The following is a 22,313-nucleotide window of genomic DNA, read 5'->3' on the forward strand; positions in this document are numbered from 1 at the left end:
AGCATTCCCGCTGGCAGCTGTGCCTCTCATTGGAGGACTCGTAATCTCAATATCTTCGAAATTGCTGTGTTAGAAAAAAAATTCACCCCCCTCATAGTGAGAGCACATCGAGAAATGAGCTATCCAGACTACACAAGTCGTTAGTACCAGGCTGTAAACATGTTTATATCTGCTGCAAAGATCGTCTTTTTACCATTCATGTGTATGTGAATTCAGGTACTTCCGGAGCCAGCCTCAAGTGGATCCTCGATTAAGTGCAGCTTTTAACACTTCCGCATTGGACTCATTTTTTTTAGACCAGATTGCTGCTTCGTGGGAACTAGCGTTTAAGACACTCTCCCTATCTAGTGGTTGGGGGGTGTAATCACAGGTTTAAATATATCAACGTTTTATCGTACATTTGTTATATTTATATTGAGAGAAATAATATCACGATAATTATCGTTATTGTTTTATCGCCCAGCCCTAGGCAGCACACAATACATAATGATATGATATTGTATGATACAGTATCATATGAAAGGACAAAAGAAAATCAGACAATATGACATTATAGGATAGGATATGGCATGCGATACGATATGGTACATCACAACATGACACGACATGACAGGATACAACACTGCGAATGAATAAGATGCAATACAAAACAACAGTTGTGCTCATAAGTTTGCACACCCTGGCATAATTTATGGTTTCTTGGGTAGTTTCTGTTGTCTTTATGATATAAAAAGAGTAAACACAGTTGTTTGATAAAAATTTTGCTTCAACCAACCACTAACCATGAGTGAAAAAAACAGTCTTCCTCTTATCATTCATATTCTCTGAAAAATGGCCAAAAAAATCACTAATTCTGCCAGGGTATGTAAACTTATGAGCACAACTGTATATAATAGGATATTATATGTTAAGATACTAGTTTGGGCAAACTGAAGTATAATAGAATTGGATTTATGTTACATTTCAATATAATTTCATATGATATGGTTTCATATGATATGATAAAAAACAAAATGACACAATATGATTTAAAAGGATATGATATGAAATATGATATAAAACAACAGGATACAATACAGTGTGATACGACCCAATCCAAGATGAAACTTTCCATAACAATCTACTATGATATGACACGATATGGTGCAATAGGATATGATGCGACACAGTGTGAGTTACCATAAGGATATTTGTTTTGGGATCAAATGGTGCACACGTCAAGCCATTTCCACCGTTGTGCAAATACATAGAAAAAAAACGTACATGGTTTGGTATAACCATTAGGTAACGAGGGCTTCGCTCGGCTACATTAAGGCAGACACATCTGTGCATTCTCTTCCTTTTTTTGTTATGTCCCAGCATGTGAATTATATCACACCATGTTTCATAATTTAAGGGGGTGGAGTCTGAACATGAAAACAAACATAGGTGTGATGTTTGGATAGCAACATGCTTGCCTTGAAGTACATTTAATAAACTAAAGAATATCATAGATGGGTGAGGGATGCTTAGAAAATGTTGCTCAACAGTGGTATGATGCAATGTCATATAGTATCAAAAGAAAGCTCAACCTGAACCTGTACTTGAGACTCATGTTACATCTTCTGTGGATGGAAAATGTCAGAAAGATTTTGCTTTCAGGTGGAAGCTGCCACTTTAACACTGAAATTGGGCCCTTTGGCGAGCAGCAGTCAGCTCTGAAGCTTTCACACAGTGAAATGTCACCTGTCACACGCTCTCATCGTCTGCCAGTGCGGTGTGCATCGGTTCTGTCCGAGCCTGTGGGCCTGTGCTTTAGCTGCCGTCATGCCCTGTGACTGGCATTAGCTGGAAAGATGGATACCTGGCACCTGGTTTGAACCCCCACATCTTCCACGCTTGTATTTATAAGAAATATAATGAGTTGCCCATTAGTCTGCAAAAAAAAAGCCATTTAGTGGTGCTGGCCTATTTAAAATACAAATACTTCAGCCGCACAAGGTAGAAAGTCGGTGAGAACCGTGCATTGCATGTAAAAATCAAGTGTTATATATCAAAGAGCTGTGGAACTAGACCGTATGGGGAGTTCCTAGAAAAACTGGACTGCTGAAGTTCTTCTTTTTCAACGCAGAACTTCAAAGCTACTGTCCATAACAAGAAGCAAACTTGTTCATGCTCTCTCCAAACTCACACTTGAATCGCACACAAGGAATGCCGAGAATACACATTTCATTTATTCTATTTGATGCTCTTTTTGTGGGTTTGTGCAAATGTGTACCGGCTGGTGGCGTTGGCATCTTTCAATAAGCGATTCAACTGCTGTCAAGCAGGAGGACAGGAAGAAAATAGAAAACTTAAGAAGGAGAACGATGCAAAGAAGAACAAAAGTGACGAGAGAAGAAAGAGAGACAGGGAAGTGAGCAAGAAAAGTGATGAGCGAGGGAGGACATAGGAAGAAAACACAAAAGATGGCAGAAATTTAGACTGTAAATAGAGGGGTTTGATCTCTCTGAGTGTCTTTAAAAAGGAAATGTTTGTTTCAATAAAAGCCGCATGTCAAATCTCTTTAGACGGAAAGTCTGCTTTACTCTATCTGTGTTGTTTCAGCTCCCTTTTATAACTCAATGAACCGAAGGCAAACTGACCCCCAAACCTCACCAAGTGAATCTTTCTCTGCAGAAACAGCTTTTATTTGTGTAAAGAAGAGACTGGAAGCAACACAGACAGAACATCTGGTTTCCAGTACAAACCTGCCCCCTTGTAACCCATAACCTGTCTTTAGCGCAGGGAGGGATTCACTCACAGACACAGCTCAGGACCTGTTGATTTCCCAGCATGCCCTGCTCACATTCCTGACCTCTTTCTGCCACTCTCTTACTTGACTCAGCCTTACATCTACACACTTAAACCCCCCCTTTAAAACTTCTACTCTCATGTCTTTGAGTAAAAGCTGAACAGTCAAGTGTGATTCAAGGGTTTCTGACAGGAAGCATTTCAACAAATAGGGGGAGACGTGTCTCATGTGTCAATCAAACTCTTAACAGTGTATGCACTGTACTCTTACAGTCTTGGTCAAGTTTTTTCATTGAGAGAGTGCAGTGACCTGACAAAACCATGGGAGCCGGCGCCCTGCAGAGTTGGGAATGCGGTGAGAAGGCCAAAAGGGAATGATAAGACCACTTTTCTAAACCCCTCTGCCTCCATTTCTTAATCTACCCCCCATAGAGACAGAGGCAGTGGGAAAGTGACAAATCCCATGAGCAGTTCTTCCTCTCTCCTCAAGCAAGGCAGCAATCACACCAATGATACCTCTGTTTTCCAAACACCACTTCCTTATTCACGTCAATGGGACAAATGCCTTGGTGCAGCTGGGTTTTGGACTCACTGAGGCATGAAGTCGAAAGCAAGAACCACATGTACCACAGTTTATCTTTGCAACCTCTTTGGGAAACGTTGCATTTTGCAAAAAGAAAAAACAAGGCTAAATCTGGATTTTTCTAGTACGTGATGCCAAATGAGCTAACCCTTCCTTTTTATACAAAATGCTATTTTTGGGGTAGAAATGCTGGTTAATTGCAAGTGCTTAACTCCATCATCTAATCCTGTGCTCCAGAGGAGGAAGGAGATCCAAGATAACCCTGGAAGACCTAATCCATACAGTACACATCACAATGATTGGGATCCAAAACGGGCAGAGAAAGCTTAATCCCCCTACATGCTGAGCTGACCGAAAAATGATGAGATAAAAAAAGATGGAAGAGGTACGACATCAAACAAAAAAAAGACTTCAGATCAACAACTGGAATCCCAAATCTGTCTGTGTCCTGTCAAACGTATGTACAGTGACTGATGATAAAAGTTTATCCAAACACATCCCAAGAAGCACTGGAGACAAATCAGGCTCAGTTTGTTGCTTTACTTACTGCGCAGAGAGCCTCTAGGTGGGCCGATCCTGCTCTTGGAATGGACCGTCTCCATGTTCTCGCCCTTCTCACCTGGACTCTGGCTTAGGGCCTGAGCCTGAGCCGTGGTCCCGCTCTGTGCTCTGTCCTGTGGCACAGCAGCCGGTAAAGACTTTTGTCTGCTCAGGACACCATCACTACCTGCCCTCATCAGCTTCTCCCCCACGCTGACCACCCGGGCTCGACCCACCGTGGCCGCCGTGCCCGGGCATTCCTTCCTTGGTGAGGGCAGCTTGGATCCGGCCCCTAGAGAGGGTGGGCGAGCCAGCCTGGAGGCTTTAGACATCCTGCAGGTCAGTTAAAGCTCCTCAGTCTTTCTCAGCCAGTGTGAGTGCAGCTGTGTCCCCCGTGGGTGATCCAGGGTTACTGAGCTCTCAGTGAGTGACTGTGTGACTCTGCAGCTCCAGCGTGTTGTGACTGGCGCAGGTAGGCTGAGCAGGCCAGGGGGGAGGAGGGAGGGCACTTTTGGGAAGCAAGCAAAGGGTGAGGATGAGGGATGAGGGGGGTTAATAACTCCTTGGAAGGTGTTCTCCTCTCCTGGCGTGGCCTCCTGGGATCATCCTCCAAAGCAAACAGTGTGTGTGAGTGTGTGTGTGCTGGTAAAGTGGGTGTATGTGTAGATAAACCTGTAGAGTGACAGGACGTGCTGTGCCAAAAGCAAACAGAAACTCAGGTCTCCAGTGTCAGCGCATTCCGGCTTCTTAATCCCTCCTCTGCCTCTCCTCCCCGTATTTCACACTCTCTACTTCTCCATCCTTGTCATTTCTTGTAAATTTCTCCTGCTCCCTCCCTTCGCCACTTGCACTCATAATATGGTTGTCAACTCCTCTCCTACCTCATGCCTTGTAATTCTTCCCCATGTTTCTGTCCTCGTATGCCTTCTCTCTCCTTCCTCTTGCCTTCCCTTTTGCTCCGGTTCACTCGCTCTTCTTTGCTGATGCTCAGCGGGTAACAATCCCAGTGCTCAGGCAGGCGGAGACCAGAGAGAGAGAAAGATTTAGGGACAGCAAGAAGAAGAAAAAAAAGGAAAAAAGAAAAAGAAAGGGCACGAAGGAGAAGGAGAAAGTGCCTGTAGAAGCTTTGTAGAGGAGCCCTTGTCTTCAGGTGCAGCTGCTCAAGCTGTTCCAGATGTGTGTGTGTGTGTGTGTAGCGCTTCACGTCATCCGCCAAACGCTCAAAGCCACACTTTGGTACAATCCCCGGCTTCACCTCGTCCTACTTTTCCGCTTTTTTCATCTTTCTCTCTGTCCGTCTCTCGTCCCACTATACTTCAAACAGCCTGCTCTCCTCACATGCAACGAGATGTTCATGCTACCAGAGGCAAAGAAAAAAAAAACTGCACCGCAAAACACACCAAGCCCCCTACAATCACTGCTGGAATTTACAGAGAATTAAAGAGCGCATTGGAGGAGAGTGTTACAGCATGTGTGTGTGTGAGTGTGTGTACACAAGAGACGCACAGTGGAGCCGTTCTGATCTCCTGCACCGAAGGCATCAGCTGTGACAAGAAAAAAAATACAGCCCGAGTTGGCTGAGAGAGACGCAGCATGGAAGAGAAGATCAGAGCTTTTCTTTCTTTTTTTTCCCTCTTACCCTCTGTCCTTAAAAAAAACAACTTTTTCATGAAACTATTTCTTCTTTTTGACACGCCACTTCCAATATTTGTCTTTGTCAAACCCAGAGAAATTTCCTCTACAGCACACAGTTGTCTTCGCCAGACGATAAAGCATGAATCATCGTCGGTGGGACAGACAAAGAAGGAGAAGGGGCAATAAAAACAACAGCTTTGAGCCATTACAGAGTTTTAGCCAGGTTTTTCTTTTTTCAAAGGCGGTGAGAACTGGAAAAGCACATTTTGCTGACACTGTTTGGCTCTGGAAAGTAATCACCGTGCAGACAGGCCACTTAAGTTTGAGCACCGAACCTGTGACACTTGTGTAATATGCCGCAGCATGCAAAACAGACATGTGATATACAGAGCAGGGATTCTATTGCGTGCTCACTGACTTAACACATGAAAATGGATTACAGCAAGCAAAAGGATCAACCGTGTCCAGGGTAGGCAACGCGTTATAAAAGAGCAACAATCCACATGGACCTAACCACTGGCTTGGGTTTATACAGGGATGATTTCATACAAAGCATCCCAGTTGAAAGTCCCATTATAGAAAGAGGAGGATTAGGTGCCAGATTTTATTGACTGCTGAGTTTGAAAGTAGATGGCATGATGATGTGCATGTCAGAAGTTTACACGGGGATTAGGAGGGGGAAAAAATGTGCAACATCAGTCCAAGCGCTGATCAATTCCTCCACACTCTCTCTCCTCTCCTGATTGCCTTTTCGCCTACTAACCCCTCGGAGCACCCGACAGCCATCACTGATAGTATGGATATGAAATATTTATCATACTTCTGCGTATCTGTATGGATTTAGATAAAGAGCAAAGCAGATTGACCTACATACTTTGCCGATGAACAGTTTGCTGACAAAATCGGCGGGGTTAAGAACCTCAGGGGAAACGCTGCATGTCTGATGGATTTTTTTAAAAGGAGGGAAAGAGCAAAGACGAAACATTTCCATAAGATTACATATCAGAATTGTGCCAGATTATATTTGTGCGTCATCAGTTTGGCTGTTATGTTAACAGCATGGTAGGGCTGAGGATTACATCAAAACTAAAAAAAGGATGACCATGGAAAACAGGCTGCGTATACATAGGTTTCTGAGTGAGTTAATAGCAACTTTCTCATATGGTTGTAGGGCTTTGGTGTGTGTACGTCTGTGTGTGTTTGTGTGTGTGTTTGTGTGTGTGTGCTGGGAGTAAATGAAAGCCCTCTGTGTGGACTCCCAGGCTTGGAGCCAGTTCTAACTGTGCAGTAGAAAAAAAAAAAAGCCGTGGTTCAAAGGCTTTAAATAACATAGCATTTATGGATGGATATAATTTGAGTTTCCTAATTAAGCCTGTGATTTTGTGCAATGTGATAGATCATACAGTGCGTCTACGTATTGAATAACAAACCCCAATGTTGACACACTACGCAGCCATGGAATCAATTTGCATTTCAAACTAGAACTGGAGGAAAAGCAACCGCAAAATTTCAACTTCAAAAAACTTGAGAAAGATTATTATCTTTGGAGTTGAAACCGGCTCGGATCACAAAGACCTGAGTGACAAAACTGCCACCCAACCACGGCTGTCTAACACTGCGGTTTCCAATGCCAATGAGCCAACTAATGTTTCACTTTTCAAGCAGGTAGGAGGCATTTTGGGTCTGAGAAGTTTGAGTTAAGCAGTGGGATGACTGGTTATGGAAATATAATAGTGCAGTAAAACCCCTCAACTTCTGCTGTTGCTTCTCATGCTTCATAAGTGTGAAGGGGAGGGGCTGCTGGACATATTTGAGGAGGTCGGTGGACTCAGCAAGAGCTGTCTGAGTGCCTCTGTGGTATTTCTCTAATTAACTGACTTCTATGTCTTTGGGTTGTTATTAAAAAAAAGGGGGGGAAAGGTTATAAATGAGACCTTCTGCATGATCTGTGCTGAGGCCAGTGTAGGTGCGAGTCGTTGTGTATGCTGTTCCTGTAAAATCTGTGGTTTTCCAACATTATTACTTTGAAATACACATGAGAGCTTGAAGACACTCAAGCTGAAGAAAAAAGACAAGAGTGAAGAAAAAGTGAGCCTCTTTTATCTCTGTACCTCTGTACCGAAATTGTCTTGAAGTTGTCAGGAGCGATGCCCCAAACTTTTCCAAACATGTCCCTCACAGTGTGAAGTCTCCCCTGCTTGATGAAGGGGGGTGGTGGGTGAAGGTGGGAGTATCAGGAGACAGCACATGACAAAGAAAGTGAGCTGCGGGAGCCACAGTGTAATGTGTACTACATGATGGCGGACAAAGCAGCAGAGACCTGCGCTATGATGACAGTTTCTGCGTTTACATGGATGCTGCATGTAAACCATAGACTGTATGAAATATGGACGTAGTATCCATGACGTCACCCATCTGTTCCTGAGCGCTGTTTTGAAGCCAATCGACGGTGGCAGCCATATTGCTGCCGTCGAGGGCTTGTGACTTAAAGAGGCGGGCTTTCAGCCTCCTAGCCAACAGCTACAGTGTTCCTGCCTGTCAATCAAGTCAGCTGTGCCTCTCATTGGAAGACTCGCCATCTAAATATCTTCGAAATTGCTGGGTTATAAAAAATTCATCCCCGTAAAGTGTGTGCCGATTGAGAAATTAGCTATCCAGACTACACTTGTCTTTTGTACCAGGCTGTAAACATGTTTATTTCTGCTGTAAAGATCGTCTTTTTTGAATTGGTGTGTATGTGGTTTCCGGTACTTCCGGAGCCAGCCTCAAGCAGATCCTCGATGAACTGCAGTTTTTAACACTTCTGCATTGGACTCATATTTTTAGACTGGAGGTTGTCGCTTGGTGTAAACGGGCAAATGTGCAGACATCTTTGCTGTTTTCAGTCTTGACAATTCTTCGTCTTCCACATTGGATGTTTTATTCGTCCTGTTACGTGTTGCTCATTTAGCTTTTTTGGAAGGGAATCTGAGGGATGCTAACTTTTAGGTTACTCTGCAAATGAACATCATTCCTGCAGCACTTTATACAAAGTAGCATGAGCATACATGTTGATACTGGCCGCAGATGTGATTTCCTTGTTAAATCTCGTACTATGCTCATCAGCTATTCCCTACCTTGTCCTGTCTATCTTTTGGTTATTGGCAGGTGCTGTAGGGAGGGGTTGACTAAGTTTCATCACTTTCAAAAAATGCAAACTGCAGCTGGAATTGGCACTGAGCGGAGTGCTGAGAGTGAACCTTCAAAGTAATGTTCTAAAGCTTTGGAAGAGTTTGGAAATTATCAGTAAATTTGAAACTATGAAACCCTTTCACATACATCTGTTCATTTTACAAAAACATTGATTATAGATTTACTGTGTGTCTGGTTCTTGATGTAGCAGAGTAAACCCAAAGGCCAAGATTTTTTTACAGAGCTGGTGGTGGGTTTGGTTGGATGAAATTTGGGGGGATGGGTGAGCTGTGTACCTCTCTGCTCAGGATTAAGGTTGAGTCTGTTTTCCAAGCCCTGAGGGGTTGGTTGTTTCTTTTCCTACATTCCATCTCAGCGCTCCCTCCCGACCATATCATGAGTCATTACTGCCTGTAAAATTCACTCAATATCAGCTGCTGCATCTGATACGAAAGGCACACAAGCTCCACGGAAATGCACAAATCCGTAACAATATTGCTGAGCATGTTGGGACCAGAATGCAGCAGGATGGGGTGCCTAGGAAAAAAACAAAACTTCTGAGATTGCAACTCTCTCCCTCTTCTGGCTTTACCATCATCCTCAATGACGCATTACAAAGCAGGAGAAAATTCCATTACAAAATATTTTAATCTACAATTTTTTGGAAATCGCTGCGTCATCTTTAAAGAATTGAGTGGATTTTATGTAGAAAAGCATTTCAGAGGCAAGCCTTCAGTGAGAGGACAGTACAACTTTCATGTTTCTCAGAATAACAATTTCTCACCCTAGCAAACAATCAATATTTCATCAGAGTCTTTTTACTAGTTCACAGACTCATGAATCTGAATCTCTGTATGGAACATACTGGACCTTAAATTGGTCAACACACTGTGCTTTTTCTTTCCAATATGAAACACTCCAGTCCCCTCTGTAGTCCTAGCTGTTGACTGCTAAAGAAAAGTGACCTAAAGGCAGAAGAAGAAGAAGTCTACATGAGACAAAGAGATGCTCTGACAGTTCGGACCAATTAGTCTTAACACTGTGCTGCTCCCTGGGGAAAGAGGCACCCAGCATGTCACATTATCTGCTGCATTAAGTCGTAGTAAACGCAGCACTGATCGTGCTAGAGAGGCTGCCAATCATCCAGGTCAGAGGGGACAGAGGCCCGTGTCTCTGCCAATATCATTAACTTTCAGTTAAAGCAACACGACTGATCCAGGTGGGTCTGCAGAATCAAAACAGTTTTTAATAAAACACCAACAAGACTTGAAGTTTCAAAGTTGGCTCCATTCCACTTCCAAATCTCTTGGTGTCATGATGAAATTTGAAGGACATCATAACAACTTTGAGATTTGAGGCGAGTCGTTGCATTTACATATTCAGTCTGCAAAAAAATGACACACTATCAAGCTGAAATTCCTTCATTTATTGATTTCGGTATGCTGTGGGAATCAGCTTTTACAGATTGAGAGAACACTCCCAGGTCCAACAGCTGCCAAGAAGCAGGAGAGGATATATCCACTCCTCTCTCAGTAAAAAAAACAGCCATGTGGCAATATTTTATATTTCAGCAAAAAGAAGGGATCCCCTCAAAAAATGAGATGACTCAACTCAAGGGGTTAGTCCTAAAAGTGAATTTCACTGAAGAAGGGTACACAGACATGCAGGTTTCTACCTGTTAAAAGGAAGTTTTTCCTCGCCACTGTAACTAGCTAAATATTGCTATGTGCAATGCGCATGATGGCATAAGGTGGGGTCAGACTGAGTCTTACCCTGTCTTAAAGTTGGGTCTCTGTTCATAATTTGACATAGAGTGGTCTAGACCTCCTATGTTTGTAAAAGCACCTTGAGATAACGTTTGTTGTGATTTGGCGCTATACAAGATTGACTGATGGATGGATGGATGGATGGATGGATGGATGGATGGATGGATGGATGGATGGATGGATGGATGGATGGATGGATGGATGGATGGATGGATGGATGGATGGATGGATGGATGGATGGATGGGTGGGTGGGTGGGTGGATGGATGGATGGATGGATGGATGGATGGATGGATGGATGGATGGATGGATGGATGGATGGATGGATGGATGGATGGATGGATGGATGGATGGATGGATGGATGGATGGATGGATGGATGGATGGATGGATGGATGGATGGATGGATGGATGGATGGATGGATGGATGGATGGATGGATTGATTGATTGATTGATTGATTGATTGATTGATTGATTGATTGATGCAATATGCAAACAATGTCATTAAAAGATGAAAAACCTGGCTGGGTACCTCAATAGAAAACATGGTTTTGACTCCTATGCTAACAATAGCATTACCAAAGGTCCAGTCACCTGCTCAACAACTCTGAACAACTTTTTTTCATCATCAAACTTCAAAAGCGCTGAATGCAACATCTGCCATTTAATCTTTCATGTAAAGTAAAAGAACACTTCACTATGAAACACAAGTCGTTGTTTTTAAGAATGTTTTTCCTTTAGATGTCAGAAATGTTTAAGCAATAAAAATATCAAAACAAATCAAATGTTATTTTTTCTTTTGGTAAAATGTAATTTGTTGTTTTAGATGGTTACAAAATACTGTCTGAAATCAGTTGTATGCTCCTGATTGAATCAAATCATATTGTGAAAGACTTTTTGATATCAGCAAATCCTATCATTGTCCAAGAATCAACTGTACTGTGATGAAACTGTTGATTTAAACCCTTATTAAGACAACACATGCTAAGCTACATTATATTTTTCATAGTTAAATATCAACCCAATAACATCTACCTTACCTTTTGCCCAAACTGACGCTCAGATCTCAGATGTTTAAGCTTTATCAAACAGTAATATCTCAAGCAGCAGCGCTATGAAACAGTAAAAGGATGTAAATGAGAGTTGTGATGGAATATTTATAAACGGCAAGTTGTTATTAGAGGTTGGAAATCAAAACCAGGAGAGATTATAAAACAGGAAAATATTTGTATTTGAAGGATTAAACAGGCAGAAAACCACTGGTTATAGATACTAGATGCAGCATCCTCTTTAAGTCAGTGTGCTCATACAGTGGAAAAGCCTCTAAAAAGGCAAACTGCTTCAGGCAATAGTCACGTCATCTCATTTTGGAGAGCTCCTGTCACGAGAAATAAGTAGAACCCCTTCTTAACATGAAGCCATAAGAGGATTACAGTAAAAGATGCTGAAATAGAAAATGTTTACCTCAAATGTTCTCCTGATTCATAAGATAAGGAGCAGTAAACAGAAAAAATAATAACACCAAAGAGTGAGCATTGAGTTGTTTTACAGCTTACAGTGAGAAGGGATTCTGCATGACGCCCCACACTCTGTCATCATGAATTTTTGCTCTGTATGATTTGTCTCTGGGGCCCCCCTGTGGCCTTATGAATCACTCCTGCTCCTCACCTCAATGGGCATCGGCATGTCAGCATTCACATGCCTGAAAACCCAGACACAGTTTGGAAACGTCTACCGCTTAACTGATATTTTCATCCACTTTTACCCCGAGGCAGTGGATGCACATTAAGCTCACAGCCTCTTCCTTTCCTTTATGCCACAGCATTTTAAAGAGAGTTTAGCTTCTTATCTGGACAGCCTGTCAAGTGTGTTATTGGAAGGAAACTGAAAGCTTCTGGCTGAAGTGAATAAAGCGGATATGAGGAGAGACAAACCACCTATCTCCATTCAGACTGATGTAAATAAAAGCTGCTCCACTCTCTTTATGGCTTATTGATTTTGAGTTCGATGGCTGGATGCAGGAGGAAACAGAGAGAAGGAGGAGAGAGAGATAGAAAAGGAGACTGAGAGGAGTAATTCTGCAACTGCAGCATCTTTCTGAGAAGAAAAGCCACATTGATGCCATTTCTGAGCAAGAAAACTCAACAGAAAAAACATGTCTCTACTAAGACAAGTTCAGCAAGAAGATCGTACTGTCTGGATTTTATGTAAATGAATGGTTTTTGTTTTCATATCAAACACTCTGGTCCCTTTAATAAGGTTATATCAAGAAAACACATGAAAGACAGAAAAGACAGATGTGATGTGACAACAAAATGAACTTATTAACATATCGGTCAAACACTGAATTGAAGGAATTAAGGAGGTCTTATTTCTAAGTGCAGTTCTGAGCAGTTTTCATTTCCGCATATAAATTTTAAAAAAGCTACACGTCCACAGCCCAAATATCTACATCAGCCCAGGAGACAAATAAGGTGAACATATCAAAAGACTCAAACCTTTTAGTGTAAAATCTACAACATGAAACATCAAATATTCTGTTATTCTTTTATCTTATCTCCCACCTGTTCTTCAACAGAGCTGCATTTGATGCACATTTAGGCACCCACCCAAGCTGCCACACACAAATCCACACCATAAGGACCTGTTAGATCTTGTTGCAAGCATCATGTAAACAGCTTGAAGAGCTTCAGAAGCCTTTTAGTGACTCATATATTATGGAAGAGGAGCAGTGGTGTTTTTCTGTGCAGGAACAGCTGCAGTCTTGGACTTGTCCTGCTCTTGGCTTTAAAAAAAAAAAAGAGGAGGGAAATATATTCTCACGTTCTAAATATAAAGTAACATTCATTTTGAAATATGAGGTAACATAAGGTTTAAATTAGGTCAGTAAAAGTGACTTTTCTTTGAGCTGAAGTCAAGTCTAGATGCAGGTTTTACATTACAGTACTGACAGATGTGATAGGTGTTGAACAATGCAGCAAAACTGGTCTGTGGTTTGAGCCACTAGGGGGCAGCACTATGAGAAACATGAGTGTAAAGATGAAAGTAGTTGAATACTACACTACTGAAGTTACACAATGAAAATGCAGAGAAACAAACTCACAAAGTTAAAGCTGTATTTAAATAAGTATACTTTTCATTTAACTCTGGTCTTTATACATTTCATTTTGTCATTTTTTCTGCCTGTTTTACTTTGTGGATATTGGAATCGGGGATTCTACTGTGCTCGCTTTACTAATTTTTTAAAACCTTTTCTCATTTGTTTACTCTTTGAAAAAAAAACAATGAACAAAAAAGATCAAAGTATGGATGGTGTATTAAAAAAACCTGTCTATTTACGCAAATATTTCAAAATAAAGTTCCTGTGAGAAGTTTTTATCTGGATATTATGACAGACTGAAATTGATACTGTTGCCTCTTTATGAACTAAAAAAAGCAACATTCAAACAGATTGAATAATCCCATAAATTAATTTTAATGCTTGAATCGTGATTTGCAGCACATTGCAGAAAATGTCTTTGTTAATATTTTCCAAAGCAGATTGTTGATAAGATACATTTTACCTTTGATATACATAAAGAACTAAGGGAGGTGTTTAATACAAATGTGTCATGAACCTGAGCACAGAAAGGCGGACACAAATGCAACACACCAGACCAGAGTTCCAAAAGGCAAAGGGCTTAATCAAAATCCAGGCAGAGTCAGTACACAGGAAGGCAGTCAGATCAGGCCAAGGTAACAGACAGGCGTGAGGCAAAAGGCAAGGTTGAAAAAGGCAGGCAGAGATCAAAACCGGCTAGAATATGTCATGTATTGATGAAGATAGAATGCTGGGACGAAGGCTGTGAGGTACTACAAACTGGCAACGAGACAGTGAGAAACATGAGGTTAAATACGAGAGGTAACCAGGGTGATGGGAAACAGGTGGGGAAAAACAATCAGGGAGCAGGTGTGACCAGACAGGAACACAACTGAAACAGAGACAAGGGTTAGTGATTTCAAAATAAAACAGGGAAGACAAGACATGAAGGTGTACAATAAAGGAACCTTGACAAACATGACAAAATGTGACTTTTAGTTGGGACCAGCTCTTTGTTGGACACCTCCACACATCCAATAATAAAAAAAATATTTATTTATTTGGAATACTGAGCATAGCTGCCAGGAAAGCAATAACCAGAAAATGGCTTAAACCTGCCCCACGATCTATCGATGACTGGTATGATATGATTTATGACATTTTTTAAATGGAACAGGTTACCTTTTCTTTGAAGCTTCAGAAAGACAAATTTGAGGAAGTGTGGAGTAAGTGGATGTCTTATATTTCTACAAAAATACCTTCTTTTGTTTAAGGTATTCAAACTTACTTCTGTGTATCAAAGTATTTGATACACGATAAAATGTCTGTACTCTGTTATGTTTCGTTTTTAAAAACATTTCTTTCACATGCAACGAAAAAATACCTCGCAGGGGAAGCACGTTAAAAAAAGCTTCAACACAACCAATTTAATAAGACATTTAAAGAGCAAACACTTGGCGGAGTATGGTGAGTTTTTGAGGCTCACGGCAGTGAATGAAAAGAAGACAGCCGGAGCAGCATCAGTCAGACGGCAGCTAACACAGCCCACGGTGGCAACACCCGCCCGTATGAGCGTGACAGTCAGAAGGCTAAGCAAATAACCCGAAAAATAAGGTTCTTGTATTTTTTCTCTTGAAGAAGTTAGTAAAAACATATTTTTATTTCTAAATTAAGGTGATTTTATGGTTCCTTTTTCCCAGATCATGTAGCGCTCAACATAACTAAATTGAAAAATTTACAGAAAATACGTGATCGGTGTCGGTGATCGGCAGTGATCGGCACTCATGGCTGATCGGTATAGGGATCGGCAGCATAAAACTTGATCCGAGCATCCCTAGTTTTTTCTACTATAAGCTTTTGGTATGATCAATCAACTGAGGTTGGGTGGCTCTGGCTAAGTCAAAACGACATTACTAATCAGAAATATCTTTAAAACGTAACTTTATTAGGAATCTACATAAAAAAGAAATGTGTTTTTTTGAAAATGTATAAAAACTGAGTTATCTGTTTTTGCAAATGAACTCTTCATATGTATGAACTTCAGAATGGGGGGCTTAAACAGCTGTAGTTAGGATAAGCAGAATATGCAAAGAAAAAAAAGGCTCGCCCACTTTCAAGGTTAGAAAGAGGGGGAAGTGTCAGAAAAAATGCAAGAGAGAATTTCTCTGTTTTTATGAAAGAAACGCTCCTGTCTGAAAGCTGCTGCTGAAGAATCCGCTCCCTAAATGATATGAACTGAAATGCAGTAAAGCATAACTTCCTCAGCAGTCAATTCTGTGCTTTTTCAACCTGCAGTAACACTGATGACTCCCTCCCTACCAGAGAAGCTGCACAGTATCCAAATTTATGCTCACACCAGCCATTTCATTTTTGACCTTTAACATGTGAAAATGCCATTTGTCTAAGCACTCACGGGGGGATTGTGAATAATCTGTGTGTGTGTGTGTCTGTGTATGTATCTGTGTGTGTATGTCTGTGTGTACACATGCTTGCCAAGAAAGTAGATTTTGGTACGAGGTTTTCGTGGCCTGAGTCTCTAAATCAAGCTGACAGCTTTCAAATGACAGATTATCGTCCCCATAAATTTGCATACTTCTACCGGTGGAAACCATTCCACTCCACATCACAGATGCATCAATCATAAGGAATATATTACGTGCTATAAAGCAGACGGAGTTGAACTATGTGGATCACATGGCGGGAGTTTTGCAGTGGCAAAAATATGTCACTTATAATTCACAGGGTCGGGGTTTGTTAAAAAAAACCCATATGTGTTTATTTAAAGTATGACCTCATCCTTGAAGCTTTCCGTGCTATTAAACAGGGTCTATTAAACCCAATAACTAATTTCAAATATCTGTAAATCTTTATAACCTGTGTCTGCACAGGCAAGATTAAGCCAGCCAGCCATGCAGCGGTCCACACATCTTCATTAATGTGGAAATTCTTTCATTCCTCATTGAGCAAGTCTTGCTTTTCTCCACTGCAAGGCAGAAGGCCAAAAGATGCTTGGATGGGAGATGACACATGAATGTGAATGATTTTTCAAACTCTTAGTCATGAGAAAGTTTGTGGGAGTGAGTTTAAAACAAATGAAAGCGCCCTGTGATGTAAAGCTGGGCGCAAAAAGGAATCAAACACATAAAAAGGTCAGTTAAGCCACTTGAAATTAGATTTTTGATCTTGTACTGTTATTGATTTTGAAGTATAAGATCATTATACATTCATCAATAGTCTTTTTTTAATTGGAAAAACATTTAAATACATATTCCTTGTAGTCTCTATAAGGGCTGGGCGATATGGCCTAGGAATAAAATCCCCGATTTTTTTACAAAAAACTCAATTTACTATCTTAATCGATTTTGTGTTTTTCTCCTGAAAATAGTAATAAAAGCAGTATAACTTTCAGCTAGATGTCTAGCTTCAAACAAAGCTACAGTACAACTGAAAGAGATTTTCCATCTCATGAAAATAATCATTTCTTTGACTGTGACATTAATGAACCAAAATTACATTAAAAAAGTTAAAATAAAAGTAACCCCCTTGTATTTTCTAGAATAAACCTCCTTGAAAACTAAATTCTTTATGCTATTGCTGAAAAAAGATCAAGCAGAGGAGGTTGCGGAGAAAATCTAGATTTTCTTTTTTTAAATCGCCTGACACCAAAAATGTGAATTAATCGATTAAATCGATTTATCGTACAGCCCTGGTCTCTATCATCCTGGATTTAAAATGTACAGCTGAGTTGATATTAACTGAGGTATGCAACACCTCAAAAGAGAAAAGGTACAATGATAGCCTGACTGATATATCTCTTTGTCAATATTATCACCTACAGATACAGTGATGTCTGGGCACCTTTGCAAACTCACTGATCTGGTGCATAAACCCAGTAAGAGAAGTAAGGTAATATTCCAGCTCAGACTTTCTCTTTGTCTCTTCCCACATTGTGGATTCAGAGGGGAAAATACTTCAAATACACTCAGTATCAGCCTCAACAAAAAAAAGGTATCACTTCTGCTCTAATTGAGGGTGTGTTTAAAGCTCTCTGTGTGTACAGTTCCAAAAGTCTCAGTAATCATTGAGCAACAGCGGGAACAAAGCAGCAGCTGAACTGCAGTGGCAGCAAACACCAGCATCCACGTCACAACGCAACAGGAAGTCCTCAGACTGTACACAGTAAGGCAAGTAGGCAGGCACATGTGCACACATGCACCAACACACAAACACACAAGGCTTCAGTCAGCAGCAGAGATCTGCTGAGCCAACAGCTCGAGCCGGGGCCTGGACAAAAAACAGGACAGAGATAAGCATCTGATGCGGAGACACAAAGTGATGAAGACACAAAGGGCACACGAGGGCACTAAATATGCAGCTTTAAATAGGGTTGCCGTAATAATACATCAGGGAGAGTCGCAAGACAATATGAGTGAGGGACAGGGGTGGAGAAACAATTCATGCAAGATGTAGAGTGTTTTGTCTCAGGACACAAGAGTCAGACTCGTTGGCTCCTCTTCTCTTCATTATGCTGTGGTCCACATGCTGCTACAGGAATAATGAGCTTAAATCGTTATGGCTTTCCTCTATAGCCATAACACCAATTAACAGTCCAGTTCCTCTGCTTGAAGTACCATTGACTTGAATTTAATTGTAATAAATGGCAAAGACAATGAGACAGAAGCTTCAGGCAGCTGTCTGAAGTAATAGGCCAATAGACAACAGACGGTAGAGTGTATTGTAATCAATGTACTCCAATACTGATACTGGTTTTAGTATTAACCTTTGATACCAATACCAGTATCAGCCAAAATATGTGAAACAGATGATGGCACTGGTACAAGAGGCCCAAAATACTGATATTGTGACCAGCATCAGCCTCTAATGGCCCTTTTCCACTGGCCCGTCTTAGCCCTACTCTACTCGACTTGACTCGACTTGACTCGACTCTACTCAGTTTGTGTTGCGTTTCCACGGGTGCAGTACCTCGTGTCTGATACCAGACTTTTGTACCTGCTCTGCTCTGGTTCCAAGCAAGCTGAGCAGATACTAAAAGGTGACGTTGCCGGCCACTGATTGGTCAGAGAATGTCGTCACCGAAGAGTCATGAGCGCGATGCCCAACACAGGAATCAAACCCACCATTTTTAAAAAACGTCATCAGTGCTCTTTTGCTCTTCTTTTGCTTTCCTCTCTCGCTCGGTCTGCAACAAAAAGCCACAGACTGTGCAGCAAGTACACCATTGCCTCCATGTGTCGCGTTCAGAATGACGTGAACGCAATGTCGCGCAGCAGTCGAGTCGAGTCGAGGAGTCGATGCTATCTGGTATCAGTATCGGCCAAAAATACTGATGCTAACACAAGTATTAGCCCAAAAAACTGATACTGGTAGATCAGCATCAGCCTCTAATAGCTGTACTGGTATTAAAATGGGCCAAAAATACTGATACTGATACCAGTATCAGCCCAAAATACTGATACTGGTATCAATGTAGGTCTCTGACAAGACTATCATGGTATCCGTATCGCCACAAAATACTGATACTGGTATCAGTATCGACTTCTAATACCAATATCAGTATCTGTAACGGCTCTAAAGACTGATACTGATCTCAGTTTTGGACTTGGATTTTAGTATCAGTTTCATTATAAGCCAAAAGAACTAATACTGATACCAGCATCGACCCAAAATACTTTTACTTGTAGCGATATGCCTCTAACAATGCCTAGATTCAGTATCTATCATCAGTTCACCAGTCAATGAACGCTTTGATTAACCAACCAAAAATATTAGCTAGTTTGAGGTAAATGATCATGTGTAAATAACCAGCACTAAATGTGTGGTGGTAGCAGAGAGTAAAATATCAGCATCTATTGTTTTTCCAGCGGATACCATGAACATTTCTATGCGCTATTGTATCAGTGAGGAACTTCTTTTAGTCCATACTGAAGTCTAGTTATCAGGGTGAGTGTCAGGGAGGGAAAAATGGTATCCAAATATCTCTTGTTCTATTGTCAGAGCATCTGACATTTATCTACTTGATATAAAGCCAACTATGGGGAAAATAAAATGTTTTCTCTAAGCATCATTAAGTAGAGGAAGTTTCAGCATCTACTGACTGACATCAGTACATAAGCTCATACTTCACAAGAGTCAATCACATCCACCGGGAGTCCACTATGCCTCGCCAACAGGGAGAGAAATGACACTACAGTGGGTCTTTGTTTCCCAGAGTTAATTCATCAATATGTCTTTTCAGCAGGAAAGGCGAGCTAACACGAGCCTGCGCACATATGTTTCTTGTTGGCCTTCAATTTCAGAACTCAGGTCAGGGGGGTTTACAGGCCCTCCCCCTGTCTGACATCTGCCCTGACCCTTTGCCTCATCTCAGTTTTGTCTACACACATTTCAGTGTTCAGGTTTGGCCTGAAGTTGGCTGGCTGGACCCCCTTGGGTGAGTTTCCTGTACTGTGTAGTTCTCTTGGTCCCTCTGCACACCTCTAAGCTTCCCCTGAGGTGCTGATGAAAAGACTTCAGAGGCCTGATTCATCTGGGGTAAGAACTCCATAATGAATGTATGAACTCTCACTGAGACATGGGGACGCTCTGGGTGCCAGTGAGGCTGATTAAAGAATGAAGAGGAAGAAAAGGGAGGAGAGCTGTATTGAAGTGAAGAGAAGAGGAGGAGAAAAAATCCTCCTCTGGAGGTAAAAGTGGTCCTTCAATTTCTGCTGTCCCTCTTCCAAGAGCAGAAGAGGGCGGGGTGCGGGCTTTGGCCAAAAACCCTGGAGTCTGATCCTCATTAAGAGGCACAAAGAACATCAAAGTCCAACCCCAAACCTCTATCAGTCAGGAGCACCCACAATCCCCGTGATATTAAACTCCCGGGCGCGATTCTGTGTCAAGTTCTAAGGCAGGCGCAGGGGCTCGGGTGACTCACGGGTTGAGGGACTAAAAGGTCCTGAAGGTCAGTGGAAAGTTTGTGCTAACTTCTCTTCACCTCAATGATTGGCTGCTTCTGAATGAGCTTTCTGCTGGAGGGAGGAAAATAAATGATGATAACTGGCAGCTGTTTGTAGATAATGAAAAGTAGCAGCTGCCAGACACTGTAAAACATTTGAAACTATTTAAAGTTAAAATCCAGACCGCCCTTAAAAATCTATGGCCTTAAAGTTAATCTAAGTTCACAGTTTGGTTCTGACCTCTAGAAACTGTAGTTGTTATGACCGTAGCAAAGGTGTAAGTTTTGCTGGCAGAGTATAAAGAGTAAGTGGAGGCAGGAAGAAGGAGCAGAGACAGGTCAAACCACTGACTGCATATGAAAATGGACAACACGTCCTCAACTCTGGTTCAGAAGTGAAGCCAAATACCCCCTGCAGTAGTCGCTGACACATTGACCTGGTGATGCTTCTGTAGCCAGTTTGCAAAACAGAGATCGGCTGGTTGAGCTTCAGTATTGACATCAAGTCCCTCTCATAAAACAAACGTACATGCTAACTGACAGATAAAACAGCTCCATTGGAACAGTCCACGGTGTAACAGACTCTGTGTTGGTTTGAAATGTATTATAATGTGTTATAAGATTGTCAATGATTCTTGTCCACGTTATGTCTCTCAATGTTCCTGCACTCCTTTGCTACCAGTGAACTCTGTGGGTGCTGCATCTGTCAATAATGGTTCATTATACCTCTTTTTTTTAGCATCAAATAACTAATTATAAACAAAACTCGATTCTATTGCACAAATCAGCATGATGAGATCTAACCATACAGATTTGTTGTATATTTTAATTTTAGAGTTGGACCCATGTCCCATCTGTTAACATGGAGGAGGCTGGCTTTATGAGCTACATCCAAGCCAGCCATTGTGGGGGAGCTCTTAAACTTTTAGCTTTGTTTTTGGGGAGCTGTCATGTCTTCCATAAGTGTATACAGTCTATTGGTCAAACAACTAGCTCGATAATTTAGCTAATGTCAAGTATGTAACATCCAAGCAGCAACGTCCAGTCTCAAACGATGAAGCCCATACGGAAGTGTTATAAACTGCAGTTCATTGAGAATCTGCTCGAGGCTGGCAGCAGAAACACCAGAAACCACATAGACACCAATTCAAAAAAGACGATCTTTGCAGCATTAATAAACATGTTTACAGACTGGTTCGAAAAACGTCTTGGCTCTATGTAGCTAATTTCTCTATCGGCACACACTGTACGGGGGTGATTTTTTTGAACGTGACGATTCAGAAGATATTAAGATTACAAGTTTTTGCCCAAATAAGGACATGACTGTCTTGACTCCTGGTCGGAAACACAGAGCTGTTGGCTAGGAGGCTCAAACTCCGCCTCTTTACGTCACATTATGCCTGGTTGATTTCCACATTTCCAATATGGCTGCCGCTGTCGATTGGCTTCAAAACAGCGCTCAGGAACAGATGGGTGACCTCACGGATGCTAAGTCCATATTTTATACAGTCTATGGTAATATCTTGTAGGTTATGTAACTTAATGTAACATAAGGTAACTTGTAGATATTTAGACTCATTACGTACAGTTTTGCTTTACTTAAACATTAAACTTCAACAAACTGTTAATAGTTTCATGTTAACTACGTGTTCCTATGTTTACCTAATTTTGTTGTTGGTTCTTTCCGAATGTCACGTGTCAATTCAGAGTGATTTAATCTTCTCTTTGGTTTAATGTAAGTATAAGTAATCCTAGGAGTCTCCCCGCTGAGCTAAAATAAAGGGTTAACTACACTAGTGAAGAAATTTGT

At 41.4% G+C, this 22,313-nt stretch overlaps 1 protein-coding gene across 2 annotated transcripts in view; it reads right to left on the reverse strand.

Annotated features, from left to right (window-relative positions):
- si:ch211-285f17.1 (sickle tail protein homolog) overlaps positions 1 to 4,355 on the reverse strand; it is a 117,899-nt gene extending 113,544 nt beyond the window's left edge. Inside the window, exon 1 of one of the 2 annotated variants that reach the window (XM_034706492.1) lies at positions 3,903 to 4,227. In XM_034706492.1, the coding sequence (XP_034562383.1) occupies positions 3,903 to 4,227 (325 nt within the window). Of the gene's footprint in view, positions 1 to 3,902 lie in introns of both variants that reach the window. The other variant, XM_034706503.1, reaches the window with a different exon arrangement.
- Between the last annotated feature and the right edge of the window lie 17,958 nt (positions 4,356 to 22,313).

The sequence above is a fragment of the Notolabrus celidotus genome, chromosome 17 (genome assembly GCF_009762535.1).
Source record: "Notolabrus celidotus isolate fNotCel1 chromosome 17, fNotCel1.pri, whole genome shotgun sequence".
Lineage (NCBI taxonomy): Eukaryota > Metazoa > Chordata > Actinopteri > Labriformes > Labridae > Notolabrus > Notolabrus celidotus.